The following is a 13,918-nucleotide window of genomic DNA, read 5'->3' as shown; positions in this document are numbered from 1 at the left end:
ATAGATAGATACGATATAAAAGGAGTGACAGGGCAGCCTTAAAGGTACTTCCACCAAACAGGCAACATTACAGCTCTTGCGATTTGCGTATTGCGATTTCGATAATATTTCGATTTATTGTGCAGCCCTAATGGAAACTCCTGATCCCAACATACAACTGCTTGTTATGGTGATGATTATACCAGAGCCAGATCTATTCACTGATAAAAACAGCTGTGGCACTCTTGATTATGTAACCTTCCTGTGCCCTCTTTACACCGTCTGCATAACAGCAGCTAATGGAATCACTGATTTGCATTTTTGGGGAAATTTGGTAAAAAATCAAATGACTTTCTGTACAACATAAAGAGGACTTCAGTCAACTGTAGAATAAAGTGTTGAGGTGACAGCATGATAGATGTATGCAATGTCATGTTGTTTGTTAAAGGGATCCTTGTCTACAGCCACTGAGCTCTGGCTAAAAGAAAAACTGGCATGTGATATGACTCGTAGGGGGAAGGTAGGCTGGATTTTTGTCTAGTGGTAAAGTTGAGTTTTCCACTGTGTTTCTGATTAGGATCACATCCCACACTGCGCTGTGCTCCTGGAATGCTTGTTTTGGCAGTGCTGCGGTAACACTGAACAGTCCAAAAAGAAAATCCATTAAAACATTATTCTCCAGACTCCTCTGTCCTGTTGACTGCAGTTTTTCCCTATTTTAGTCAAAGGAAGAGCAGAGCCAGGTAACCACAGTAATAAAAAGGGGGAGAATGGAGGGGCGGTGAGGTAAAATACAAGGACGAAGGCCAAGTAATAACAAAGAAAACAAAAATCACTTGGAGTAGAAACGCGAGCTCTGGGTCACAATGACGACTCTCTCATACTGATCTAAAATAGAGGAGGAGGGGAGGGAAAACAGCAGGAGAAAGAAACAGTACAGGAAGGACACAGCCCTGAGGCATACCCTCCCCCTCCTCCACCCAAGCACCCCAACAAGCTCGCGCCCACAACCATATGGCATCTTCTCTTGGAGAGAGAGGAGATAGTGGAGGAGAGATGGAAGGGACTGGGTGTGTTATCTACCTTGGACAGGAGAAACGTTTGTAATGGAGGTTTACTTCTGCTTTAAAAGGCCTTTTCCAGTGAAGGTCTGACTAGGGTTGAGGCAGGAATGAGGGAGCAAAGAAGAAAGGCCAAATGGGCACTTAGGTATCACCCACAAATACGAAAAAACTTCGGTATAAAACAGTAAATATTTAGCCCTGTATGAATGGTTCTTTGTGAGGACTGAGGTGGGCGCGTATGGTGGCTTAGCCTGTTAATTCGCATACCATGTACACGGTTTACTCTGGATTCTAGGGAGGCTTAAAGTGAGTTTTGGACAGAAAAACGGGGCCAAAGGCTCACACAGCAACATCTGAGAGTGGACAAAATGTGCTGGAACAATTTGGCCTTCAATCCATCAGTTGATCAGTTAATCAACAACAATTTGGTAATCTATTCAAGCCATTTATCAAGCAAAAACAGCACATATTTACAGGCTCCTATGGGAGGCTCATGGAAGTTCAAATCCCTGCTCACACTGTGTGGCTAAATATATACTCACTTTCATCTCGCTGGACACTGGGCGATTGGTAGGCAAGTTGTTGTTACACTGAATTTTGTGGAATTAAGAAATGGGAAAAGGTGCCTTTGTTTCATGTAGTACCAGATAATTTTTTTTTTTAAATTGTTACAGGATTTTCCTAAGGGTGTGGGTAGTGCCTAACATTGCTGAGATGATCGCAACATAATAGGAAAAGCATACCTTCATTTTCTGTATTTGAGCTCTGAGATTTGACCAAACTGCAATAAGCAGCTGGAGCTCTTCTCCTAAACACCAATCTACTGTTAATACAGCAGGCAAAAATGTTTAAAAGCTGCAATCAATTTTCCTTACTGGAAGGTTTCCATTGTGAACCATCTGTACAAAGAGTTGAATTTGCAGTAACAGGAGACTAACAAAAGAGAAATTAGAATATTTTAATACTGCAGTGGATACTTTTAACTGGTAAATGCTGCCTGCAGACTGTGTTTGATCTGTTTGCTTGTTGTATCTTAAAAACAGCACAGTGATACATATTCTATCAAGGTCTGAGTGTATCATCTCGTATCAACATCATTAAGCATTTTTGATACCCAATGTTAATTTAAATGAAATCACAAAGATGTCTGTTCAGCGCAGGCTGGTAGCAGTCAACCTTCGATCAGTCCAGTCAGTGTCCAGTCATTTGGCCCTGCTGCCCATAAATGCATCATGCAAAATTAATGCCTTCAGGCACTGAGGCCTCTGTGATTTTGTAAGAGCAAAGCATATAAAGGGAGTCTGCTCTTCTACCTATTGAAAGATGAGGGTGAAACTGACTCATTGCCAAAAAAAGGCGCAGACAAAGTCACACAAGTGAAACAGAGAGATGAGGAGAGCCAAGGGACGGATGAAATACAACATTTTATCCCTTCCTGAAAGAGGAACTTGGGTGCGACAGTCGGCCTATCTGAACATGTAATGTATTTATGAGTCGTGACTTGTGTTTTCCGCTCCCCTACCCATACCCCATTTATCACTCCAGCTCTCAAATCCCCCTTTAACTCCTCTTTCATTTTCCACCTCTCCCACCATCACTCCTTTCTTCCCTCTCTGTGTGCTGACTCAGCATCTTGCTTACAGCTAAGTCCGCTGCCCTTTTGCCCGACAGGGAGCCAATCAGAATCACCAAAGGCCTGCTATGTGAAGGCCTCTGGGGGTCTCTCGCTCATCACTGCCAGACTCTGATCTGAGCTCAGGTTACCATATGTGTCATCCACAGAAAAAAACTAATGCGAACAAAAGGGACACATTAGCTCGTTGCAGCTTGGGATGAAATTCATGGAGGTGGACTTAGAGGTGGCGCCGGTTTTGCTTTTTCACATCAAACATGTTGGTTCACTGAAGTGGAAGAGAAGCCTGAAGCGTACAACATAATAAAAAAAATCACCTTCGATTAATGTTCAAGTCTAAACTGCAAACGTTCAGAGTAAACAAAGAATGGTTTTCTCACAACAAGAAAGATCTTTTAGATCTAAAACCACAAAAATCCACCTCCACTTTTCCCCTATTCCTGCGAATGTCTACAGTTTTCTCATCTATAATCACTTTAAACCCACCTTAAATTTGTTTTGAGGTATGATGCGAAACTAGAATATCATGGGACTGTGCAGAATCTCTAATTATTTAGAAATTGTAAGATGTGAAACGGAGAATTTATAAAACCTTAACTGTTGTTTTGCCCAATATGTGCACCTAATGATTCAAGTCTTCATTTGTCTCTAAAAGAAAACAAATGTTAGATACTTGTTGTATTGGTGCTTGAAATAAGTGTAGCCAATTAAAACAGCGGTATTGGCTAATACTTATCACGTACTCTGTAGTAAATGGGAATTAGTTGACCAAGTTGTTTTTAAAAGATTATCACAACCAAGTCAAATGAGCATTTTCAACCACTGGAAAGAGAGACCAAGAGGGGATGAAAGAAAAGCACAATTTCCACGCTCTTACAGTCTTGCTGACTCCTGCATATCAGTGCAGACAATGTTAATCAGTTCAAAAAGAGTGAGAGGAGTCCAATTTCAGCACGCCTCGAAAACAGATTGCAGACAGTTTTAATTTGCCGTCTGGACCGACGTGATACCTTGGCAAAAATGTCACATTCCACATTTTTGTGATATGGCAAAGAGTGCAGAAAAAGGCCACCACACACACACACACATATATATATATAGAGCATGAAGTGAAAATGTGAGAGAAGGCTAAAGGAGATAATGAGAGCGTGGGTCTATATGTGTGTAAGAGAGATGGAGAGCAGACATAGGTCATAACAATGAGTCTCCTAACCCCTCCCCCATCCTCCATCCCACCCAGTGCTCCAGTAATATGTCGTACAGTGCTGACAATGGGTCCCCTGAACACAGACACACAGTCTCAGCTGAAACAATGATATAAACCTCAACAAACCACAGGAATGCCCTGCAAACCTCCTCCTCTGTCACCGGCTGGGGTGAAATTTAAAACTGCCTGCCTCTTGTGATCCAGGAATGGGCTACCAGGATGTTAAAAAAGAAACACATCCTTCAGTTCTGTGCTGTATGAACATGCAAAATAAAATTGTGAATCTTCTATCTACCAGTTTCATGAGCTCTGATTTACAGGAGATCACAAGGTCCTCTTCATACCACTACCGTCTCTGCTGAAGTGCACTGAATCCAACTTATTGGCCAATAACATTAAATCACCACTTCACTGGGTAGAAGTACTGGTACTGCTGGAGATTTAAAGCCTATGAAACGACCAAAAGGGGTCGACTGTTGCAGTGACACCAAGATCTCTCACCTTGAAATTGCTGGCGTTCACCCATCCCGTTAGCTCGTCCACAGTCTTATCCAGCCGGGGTTTGTCCTGCTCCACGTCCGGGGAGCGCTGCGGGTCGTTCAGGTAGTCAATGAGGTCCTGACCGACCTGCAACCTGCGGGTTACGTCTTTCTGCACTACCTGCTGGTAGAAATAGTCCATGTTGTCATGTTCCTCCATTGGGCACTCGGTGCCGTGTGGCCAGCCACTGAAGCCAGCCGAAGACAAGAGACAGCGGTCGGCGCGACGGGGTCCGAAAAAGGGTTTATTTGTAGTCCCGATGAGGGGCAGAGAGGCTGTGTGATCTGGACTGCGTCTAAAGGATGTTTGTTCATCAACATGCAACCCCTTGTAATAAAAAATACAATTAATTTAACTCACAAATCATCCTTCTGCCCAAATCAAAAGCTCAACTTTGTATGACAAAGACGTTGCTCGCTAGCTCCCTCACTATATCGTTACAACATCAGCTCAGAAGGTTAACTTATAACTTATAACTTATTACTTTAAGAAACTTCCGCTAATAGTAGTGCACAACCAGCAGGTTCCTCCGATGTATCCGCATCAAAACAAACTATCAATCCTGGCTGGCTGTCTGTTATGCTAACAAAAAATAGCACCCAGCTAGTTAGCGCAGCGACCCAAACAAGGATAGACCGCCTCACATCAGCTAGCTCCGTTAGCCTGTTTAGCTCCGTTAGCTCCGTTAGTTATCCGCAGGCCTAACCCTCCGGTTCCCCTCCGGTTCCCCTCCGGTTCTATTCCATGACCACAAGCTGGAAAGTCTGCTGAGCTTCCAGCTGTCGAGTCCCTCAGCGGTAAAGTTGCACCAAACTCCCACAATAAGGGCTGAGCTCCAGTCCCGCGGTAACTGGTTCCTCTTTAAGCCGAGAATAATCGCTGTGCCGCCGAGAGGAGGAGCCGAGAGGAGGAGCCGAGAGGAGGAGCGCTGCCGGGGACTGCTGCAGTTTACCGGGCAGCCACCGATCAACGATCAGGCCGATGGGTCTTCGGGCACCGCACAGCTGGCCAGCATAGTGCCTGATGTAAAATATCAAATCATCAACCGTACTGTGGACCACGCGTGTGGATAAATATGGTCATAGATACACGAGAAGTGAATACAATTATATATTTTTTGTTATTATTTATTTCTGTTCCCTTTGTATGAGACACACCGCGCTGTTTATGTGGGTGTGTCTGCTGTCTGCGCGGCTCTCGGGTGACATCTAGCGGTTTAGCTGCGGTGTGGTCTGTATTTAGTTTGCCGCAGTTTATTAAAAACGTACTCTTTAGATCAGGAGTCTCCAACTCAAATTGTATTGGCGCCACTGCGGCCATAGGAGGGCCACTTTAACGTTTAAGTACTACAAGAAAACGCAATATTCCCAAAATACTTTCATTGGTAACATCATACTCAACAAAAAACTGCAAACAGCAGTTTCTATATATTTTTACATCATCACCGTGCTTGATAATTAATTGTCATTTAATGTGAAGGGGTAGTTCACACTGATATGAAAGAAGTAGAAAATAATATTGAATTTGTGGGTGAGTTATATTTAAATATATTTAGAAATATCGGTTTCAGGCCAAAGGGAGGGGGGACAGAAATTGCCCCCGGGGCCAGCGGTTTGAGTCACCTGCTTTAGTTACTGGGAGACAAAATCTCACACCAGAGAGACAAAGCACATTTACTATTAGTCACTTTTATTTATTCATTTGTTTATTTTTTTCATTTATTTCTTTATTTTCTTAAACATAAAACTGTTAAAACAGCTGTCAAAGAGAGGGCATTAGTATCACAGCCAGTCAAGTCAGCTATGTCTCCGAGTTCATCTGAGTCTTTCTTCATTCTGTCTGTCTGCTTTCCTTGTTTCAGTCCTATCCATCGTCCTGCCAATCTCCCCAGTCTTTGAGCACTTGGCACTACACAGCACTTCCCAGTCTCTTGTTTAGAGCAATATTGCAAACTGCTTGTGTTTTGTTGTATTTTCAGTGCTTTCAGTATGTCATGTCCCATACATGTGTCGTTCTGCATGGCAAGACAGATAATGTTGAGATCCTGTTGGTCTCAAGGAGTGTCTGTATAGAGTGAAATACATTGGTGGTTCTGGGGCTTTGCAGTCACGGCATATGCCATTCCTGTTGCCGCATATGTTTTGTAGGATAGTGGTAATTTGTTGCTGGTCAATTAAACATTTTAGACTGACAGATCACACTAGACTTGTGTCAAATACTAATTCTAAATAATTCGCTTTGCTGCTCGGGCCATTAAGTGGGTGTATATTGTCTACAGATAATTCATTATATCTTACATCATCAGTAAATGCCAATTACACAAAATTACACTAAATTAACTTTCAAATACATAAATTCACGTGATTGTCAAAAAGTTGAGGTGCCTTTGCTCACTTTCTTATACCTGTCATTTCAGCTTTAAGCAAATTTTCATTTCATTTTGAAGCAAAGTTGCACCAACGTTAGCCCTGATTGATATCCAAATACACACAGCAATACATTTGAATAATGAACTCCACAGTCCTGTAAAAACAGTGGGTGTACCACAGTTATTTCAGTGTTACTAAACTCACTCTGAATTGTAGGGAGACTGGAAACCTACTAATGTAAACAAGTTTGTCTGTGGTGCTAACCTAATCCTGAATGTAAACAAATTCTTAAGTGGTCAAGTAGGAGCTAGTGCACAGGGCTACTGACAGGATTGGATCAGGGCCTACGAGCCAACATAACCACGTAGTGCACAGGAGAGGCCACTCATCCTATCAGCATACAGAGTCAACACGCTTTTAGACACTGCGGGTCTGAATCATAGGTCCTTTTTTTTTGTCAAGCAGTAACAGTTTTTTTCTTTTCTGTTTAAAAAAGAATGACAAACATATCTCCCTCTCTGGATAGACAGGCATAGACAATTACAATAAGCACTGGGAAAAAAAAGAAGAAAATAAAACCATTTTTTGTTGGCCTACCCGAAGTTTGAGTGATTTGCGATTTGTGTAATTCTTTTTTTTCCTTTTGCAAAACATTCTCTGTACGAACAGAATCAAAATCTCAACAAAAGTTTCTCAGATGCACAAATATGTCACATGTCCCATTCTGTACTTCCTGTTTTTTCATCTCAACTCTTCCACACTAGAGAGTTGAGCTGGCTGTGCCAAAGCGTCACTGTTTATATCCAGAAGATCTGCATTTCCTCCTCTCCTCGCCCTCCATGCTGCGTGTTTATTGGTCAAAGCAGAATGAATCACAGGATGGTCACATAGAGGTGTCATGTGATTGGTTGAGATGATACTCCACTACTCCACAGAGAGCGAACTGTTGTCCAATCTGACAATATCATCTTTCCTTTTTTTTTTTTGTTTGAACATGATGCATTGTTGTTCCACTGTTCAGACTCCCTCCCTCATCTCCAGCTGTGCAGATGCAGTCCTCTACGCCCACAGGTGGAGAGTCAGGGGTGCGAGGAGCAGAGAGGAGTGGAGAACCTGTTTTTGTCTTTACAGTGACAAAGAGAATGAGACAGAGAGAGAAAAAGTCCATCCATCCATGTTCTTTCCACCCACCCCTCCACGCCCCAAACCCGGGGCTTCTGCACTGCTGACTGGTGAGTAAGAGGAGAGGAGGGGCAGGGTTCAACTGATCAGGGATCAGTGGTGATCAGTCTATGTATTGATCAGTGATCAGGAGCAGTGAGTGGGTCCAGCCCCTCCTCTCCCCTACACCTACCCTAGTCCCCACCCCCCCCGACCCATTTTCAGCCCATGTCAGAGCAGCAGGACCTGTAGACAGAGGTGGCCCCCCCTGGCCCTCCACTGTCAGAGGATGATGCAGCAGCGGCACAGACGCTGGCCACCTCCATGTACAGAGGGAGGGGGTGTCACTGGGGCAAAGTAGGCGTGGACTTTGATCTCTGGAAGGTGGGCCTGTGTAGGGAAGAGGTGTGTTAATACAACAGTGTAAAAAGACACAAAGACACAGAAAAAGAGCGTATGAACAGCCGATTAGTTTAGCTTAGCACAAAGACTGGAAGCAGTCATAGAAATCTCCTGGAGTCACCGCTGATTAGTTACTGTTCCAAAATAGTCAGGCACCTGACCCACAGTAAAATACCAAATTGTTCTTTTTACACTTCAGTTTTTACGTATTGAACCAACACATTGTGACACGTTTATTAGCGAGCTTTAAAGGTGCTGGTAGGCAGATTCTTTTAACCTTTGGACAGAGCTAGGCTAGCTGTTTCCCCCTTTTTCTTGTCTTTATGCTAAGCTAAGCTAACCAGCTGCTGACCATAGCCTTATATTTAACACATGTATATGAGAGTGGTATCAATTATCTCATCTAACTCTTGACAAGAAAGATAATACGTTTAATTTAAAAAATGCTGAACTGTTTCTTTAATTCAAGTGTAAACTACAGTATATGATTTTTAGATAAAATAACGTAGAGAAGAACTGAGCAAAGAAGTGATTTTAAGAAGTCACTGATCCAATCCCCAACGAGAGCCGATTCGATGTGATTATAACAGCTTTCAGTTCCCCATTATTTCCACTGACCCGGATGCGTTTGATGCCAGCTCTGGTGACTTGCTGGCAGTCATAGAGCTCAATGCGCTCCAGACGATGGCAGCTCTTGAGGTGCTCCAGGGTCACGTCAGTGATGAGGGGGCAGTTGTCAAGCTCCACCACAGTGAGGCGCTCTTGGCCACAGGTACTGCTGCTCAGAGCTCTGATGCCATCATCTGTGATCAGCTCGCAGTGGGACAGGGACTGTCCAGGGCACAGCAGACAGGGTTGAAGACAAACAGATAGATGGATTAAAGCTCCATACGCATGCAGACAGGTTGAGGCAGAACCTGGCACAAAATCAGAACTGTAGACGTAAATGTTTACCAGTGCTTGCAGGCGAGGGCAGTGGATGGACAGCTGAACCAGGGTGTTATCTGTCACCTGTTGAGAGGACAAGCTTGATTAACGTACTGTTTTCACATGTCTACAGACAGTTGAGAGTCTTAAGTATGCGCTGCATGTTCCCGTCCCACTAAAACTCTTTTTTTCTTATGTCCCTCTCTGCTTTCCGTCAAAATCAATTTAAATACTGAGGTAATCCGACTGCTCTCTCTCTCTTGGCAGAAAACATAACCTGCCATGCATACAGTCACAATGGTCTTTTTCCTACAATCTAATCTTTACCTGGACAAATGCATCAAAGCATAAATAAATACCATGAGCATGATGTCTGGAATAAATCACACACATCACAAATTGTCTTACCAAAATACATTCTTCTAAGTCCATTTTTTCAAGCTCATGACAATTCTGTGAGGGAAAACAGAAATCGTTCAATGAATCTCAAAGATACCAAGGGGAAATGGACAGTCAAGCCAACAAATGGTTCACAGAAGAGATAACGGAACAAAAACAGCAAAATGAATCTCACCCTCGCCAGTACAGTGAAACCAGCGTCCGTGACATGGGAGCATCGTGCAGCTTCAAGGATCCTGAGAACAAACATGTATGCAAGTTGTAAAGGCTACGCAGAGGGTATGGTTTAGTGCGGGGTGTTACGAAGATTAAACACATTCATCAGCCAGCAACTGGTTATGAATGGGTTCAGTGCTTTATTTCCAAGCTTTAGACAGTGTGTGGGTCCTTTCCTTTTTTTGTGAGATTACTCTGGCGCACCCGTCTTTCACAACTTTTAAGTGTGTGGAATGACAGCACTGATTAAAAAGGGACCACAAATGATTCTACAAAGATTCCAGACAATCTTTGCAAATGATAGTTAATCACACTGCCTTAGATGGATATTTTGCGTATACTGAAGGAAGCTATTGATGTCCTTGTGTCCTTATATGTCTGTGTGTGTTTTTCTCACTTGAGTCGGGGACAGTTCAGTCCCATTGCAGTGAGGGAGGCATCAGTGATGTTACTGCAGCCAGACACACAAAGGATCTGTAGCTTGTGGCATCCTCGGCACAGACTGACCAGGCCTTCATCTGTTATTTGCTGGAGGCAACAGACACACAAGACAAATTACAAAAACACAGAGGCACACAGACTCATCCCTCATGCATTATTATCAGTCTCCCCCTCCCCACGTCCCACAACAAACTGTTTGTCTTACTGTGCAAGACTGCATATTGATGGTGGTGAGTTCTGGGCAGTGTTTCTGAAGGTGTTTCAATGCACCATCGTCCAGCTGGGTTAAAACAGAAAATGCAGCATATTGTTAGTCAAACACCTAGATCAATAATTTATGTATGTGACTGAGTTGATGTATCTGCTAACAGTCAACAGCAGCTTGTGAATGCCCCTCAGTAAGTGGGAGAAATCTTTGCTACATTTCACCCTGTATTTCCAATGAGTTACATCAGTTCATGTGAGACTACTGTCCCATGTGAGCCCCAAAAGATGATTCATGGGGATTTCATTGTATTTTTTCCAGGCGAGACAAATAGACTAGACGTTGGTTAAATAAAACAACAAATGAGCAGAGCCCGAAGAAAATATTGGCTCTACAGAGGCAGCAGAAAAAGAAAATGCCAGCCAGACACAAAACCACTACATCAACAAAAAACAACCAATGAGATTAAAATACAAGTTAAAAAAAATTATTCCAAGGGATGGAAATTGTACTACGTTGAGAACAGCAAGTAGGAAAAAGAGCACATTTCTCTTCAGTAAGTAATGTGTGGGGTATATTATGGTTTTAGGTTTTGTTTTTAATAATCCGGGAATTTATAGGTTTCTGTCTTGAGTTGTTTGTAGTTTTTCCCATTTTCCCACTGCTGAATCACACTGTGAGATGTCTTCACCCACAAATGACCCTGTTTACAGTAAACTATAGTGGACAGTGTCCTCTGGCAGCAGTGAACACAAAAATGTCTTGATACATATGCAGATATAAACCTGACTCCTTTTAAAAAATCTTGGTATTTTATGGTAAAAATCTGTAAGAAGTTGAGATAATTGGAATTGCACTTAAAAAAGGTATTTTTCAACATTGAATAAAAGCACTTTAAAAAAGGGTTTAAAATGAAAGAAAGAAGGCTTAAAATGTCCCCTGAAAGAAAAATAATGTTTTGCCCTGGGGTGTGTGTGGTTGTTTGTGTGTGTGTGCGCTGCCATTGCTGTACCTGTGTGCAACCTCTGAGGAACAGCGCTCGTATACCATTGCAGCCTCTAGCCAGAGCCTCAATGCCATCACGTGTGATCTGGTCACACCATGACAGGTTCAACATCTCCAGCATTCTGCAGCCATCACTGCGCATGCACATTACATTAGAAAACACAAAGACAAAACACACAGGACATGTGAACCAAAGATATGTTATGATATATTACTGCTCTGTATGTTTACATTTCCTTAAGACCTGAACAGAAAAACTGTGTGTGTGAAGGCTTGAGGAGGAATTGATTGGCTTTCTCCAAGGGATTAATAGGGGTTGGGTTACATGGGTTTGGGTTTAAGTAGCCAGGGAAATACCAAGTGTGTGGGTGCTACCTGAGGGCCTTGAGGGAGTGGTTGCTGATGGACACACAGGAGGTGAGATCTAGCTGTTTGAGTTTGGAGCAAAACTTGCTCAGGCTGAGACAGGTGCTGTCTGTGATCTTGGTGCAGCCGTTCAGGTTCAACACTTCGATGTTTCTGCAGTTCTGAGCAAATGTCCTGGGAAACAGTTGAACAGTAGAAAGGGAGAAGGGGAATTACTCAAGAGTCGCTTCATTGAATAAATAAGAAGGAGGATACTAGGGGCTGCTCAGGAGCCAATTAACAGAGTCATCTACAGGCCCTTGGGAGGTTGTTGTACAGCTACTGTATGTTTTTTTTTATGACAATCTTACTCTCGAAAGAGAGTACAGCTGCTACTTCTTTAAAACAGTAGCTTATAGAGATGATAGAAATCTTCAAAGCAAAACCATGTAATTGCACATGTAAAGATTTGCAACAGTTTCATGTAAAAACTTCCACCACCATTGTTCTTCTTTTGTTTTTTGGTGTGTGTACACAGTAAAGTGAGATTAAATGGAATAAAAAAAAAGAGTTTCTAGCACAGAGTCCCCCGGGACTGAAGAGGAACAAGCTCCTTAAACTTTAATCACACGTGAACATAATTACTTAAACAGCATGTAATCAAACCAACAGGAGAATGGCTTTTGGTAAAAGTCAAAGCAGAACCACACTTATTATATCAGTAAATGCCAGAGACACAACAGGATCTCACTTCATGGAGGCATCCCCCACGCTCAGGCAGCCCCTGAGGCTCAGCTGCCTCAGGAAGCCTCCACAACGCTTGGAAATGTTCTCCACCACCCGGCCCTGAGAGACACAAGGACAGAGAGAAAGAAAAAAGAGATGGACAAAGAGATGGACAGAGCCACAGGACAGAGGATCAGCTGTGACGTCACAGTCGGCACCAAAGCCTACTGACCCAGCACTAAGCCTTGGGCTGGATAATGCTACTCAACAAGCACACACATGCAGCACATAGGCAAGTACGCACACACAAAAATACTGTCCATTGTACAATTTTCTTTCTCTCTCATAAATGCACCCCCTTACCTCTATGTCTGTCTGGAAGTTGAACAAGTCAATCTTCTGCCAGTTACTGCCATCTAGGGCCAGGACATTCCACGCCTGAGAGGGTGACAGACAGGTTGTGGACAGAGACAGACATGTGGGTCAGACAGAGGTGGGGGGGAAGGTGAATGGGAACTCTGTTATCGTAATATGCGAGAGAAATAAATGAACATAGCGGGTCAGCCTCTACCGTACAGCATTCAGTGGGTTTGGCTGTGTGTGCGCTCTGTGCCCACTCTCTGTTTCTTTGTTCATTGAGCATGTGCACTAGCTGCTGTTTTCACTTCCTACAGCCTCTCTAATGGGAGGATTTGCTTCATTTTTCTGTTTTATATGATTGTAAACTGAAAATATTTGAGTTTTGGACTGTTGGTTGGACACTTGATGAGGTCATCTTGGGCTCTAGGAAATTATAATGGATATTTTTCACTGATACAAAACAAATGATTAATTGAAGCTATACAATGTAACATTTCTGCAGTAAAGTGTCAAAAAACACTAGCCCTATGTTATATATTTTGTTGAGTTGTGTGCTTACATTATCCCAAATGTTTCCAAGAATATTCAAATCCAGAGAAATTTGTAATTTTATTCCAGTAACGGTGTGTTCCACCGATCCCCCGTCATTGGCGTCATATCCCTTTTGTGAATGTGTCTGCCAGAAACTGACAGTTGTAGGGCAGATTTTTACGATACACTTTTTAGATCTTATATGGAACTGGATGAAGGCTTTACAACATTGGACGTCTGCATCTTAATTTATTAGAGAAACAAGCTGAGCTAACATCAGCAGCAGGTCAGCTGACAGGCCATCTGGGCACTCCTTTGTCAACTGAACTTTGTCAGAGAAAATATAATATTAAAATGAAACTTACTTCATTAACTTTATTCAGTGTTTTTGTTTTTTTTACCAGTTTT

The 13,918-nt window shown here is 42.8% G+C and overlaps 2 protein-coding genes across 2 annotated transcripts in view; both read right to left on the bottom strand.

Annotated features, from left to right (window-relative positions):
- The window catches only part of clasp2 (cytoplasmic linker associated protein 2), a gene marked incomplete in the record, with an annotated part of 48,967 nt that extends 43,595 nt beyond the window's left edge, over nucleotides 1–5,372 (bottom strand). The window contains 1 exon segment of the mRNA XM_035681003.1: nucleotides 4,385–5,372. Coding sequence (XP_035536896.1) covers nucleotides 4,385–4,582 — 198 coding nt within the window.
- A 719-nt stretch (nucleotides 5,373–6,091) lies between these two features.
- fbxl2 (F-box and leucine-rich repeat protein 2) overlaps nucleotides 6,092–13,918 on the bottom strand; it is a 21,484-nt gene continuing 13,657 nt past the window's right edge. The window contains exons 5-15 of the mRNA XM_035681950.1: nucleotides 12,983–13,057; nucleotides 12,645–12,739; nucleotides 11,924–12,088; nucleotides 11,556–11,682; nucleotides 10,544–10,618; nucleotides 10,295–10,425; nucleotides 9,857–9,917; nucleotides 9,691–9,735; nucleotides 9,310–9,366; nucleotides 8,974–9,186; nucleotides 6,092–8,343 (exon numbers count right to left, since the gene is read on the bottom strand). Coding sequence (XP_035537843.1) covers nucleotides 8,236–8,343; nucleotides 8,974–9,186; nucleotides 9,310–9,366; nucleotides 9,691–9,735; nucleotides 9,857–9,917; nucleotides 10,295–10,425; nucleotides 10,544–10,618; nucleotides 11,556–11,682; nucleotides 11,924–12,088; nucleotides 12,645–12,739; nucleotides 12,983–13,057 — 1,152 coding nt within the window. The 3' untranslated portion in view covers nucleotides 6,092–8,235. The remainder of the gene's footprint in view (nucleotides 8,344–8,973; nucleotides 9,187–9,309; nucleotides 9,367–9,690; nucleotides 9,736–9,856; nucleotides 9,918–10,294; nucleotides 10,426–10,543; nucleotides 10,619–11,555; nucleotides 11,683–11,923; nucleotides 12,089–12,644; nucleotides 12,740–12,982; nucleotides 13,058–13,918) is intronic.

Source organism: Morone saxatilis, unplaced genomic scaffold (genome assembly GCF_004916995.1).
Source record: "Morone saxatilis isolate NCDOM2014 unplaced genomic scaffold, NCSU_SB_2.0 Contig9, whole genome shotgun sequence".
Lineage (NCBI taxonomy): Eukaryota > Metazoa > Chordata > Actinopteri > Moronidae > Morone > Morone saxatilis.
The sequence above is the reverse complement of the archived record's forward strand: the minus strand, read 5'-3'. Positions and strand labels throughout refer to the sequence as shown.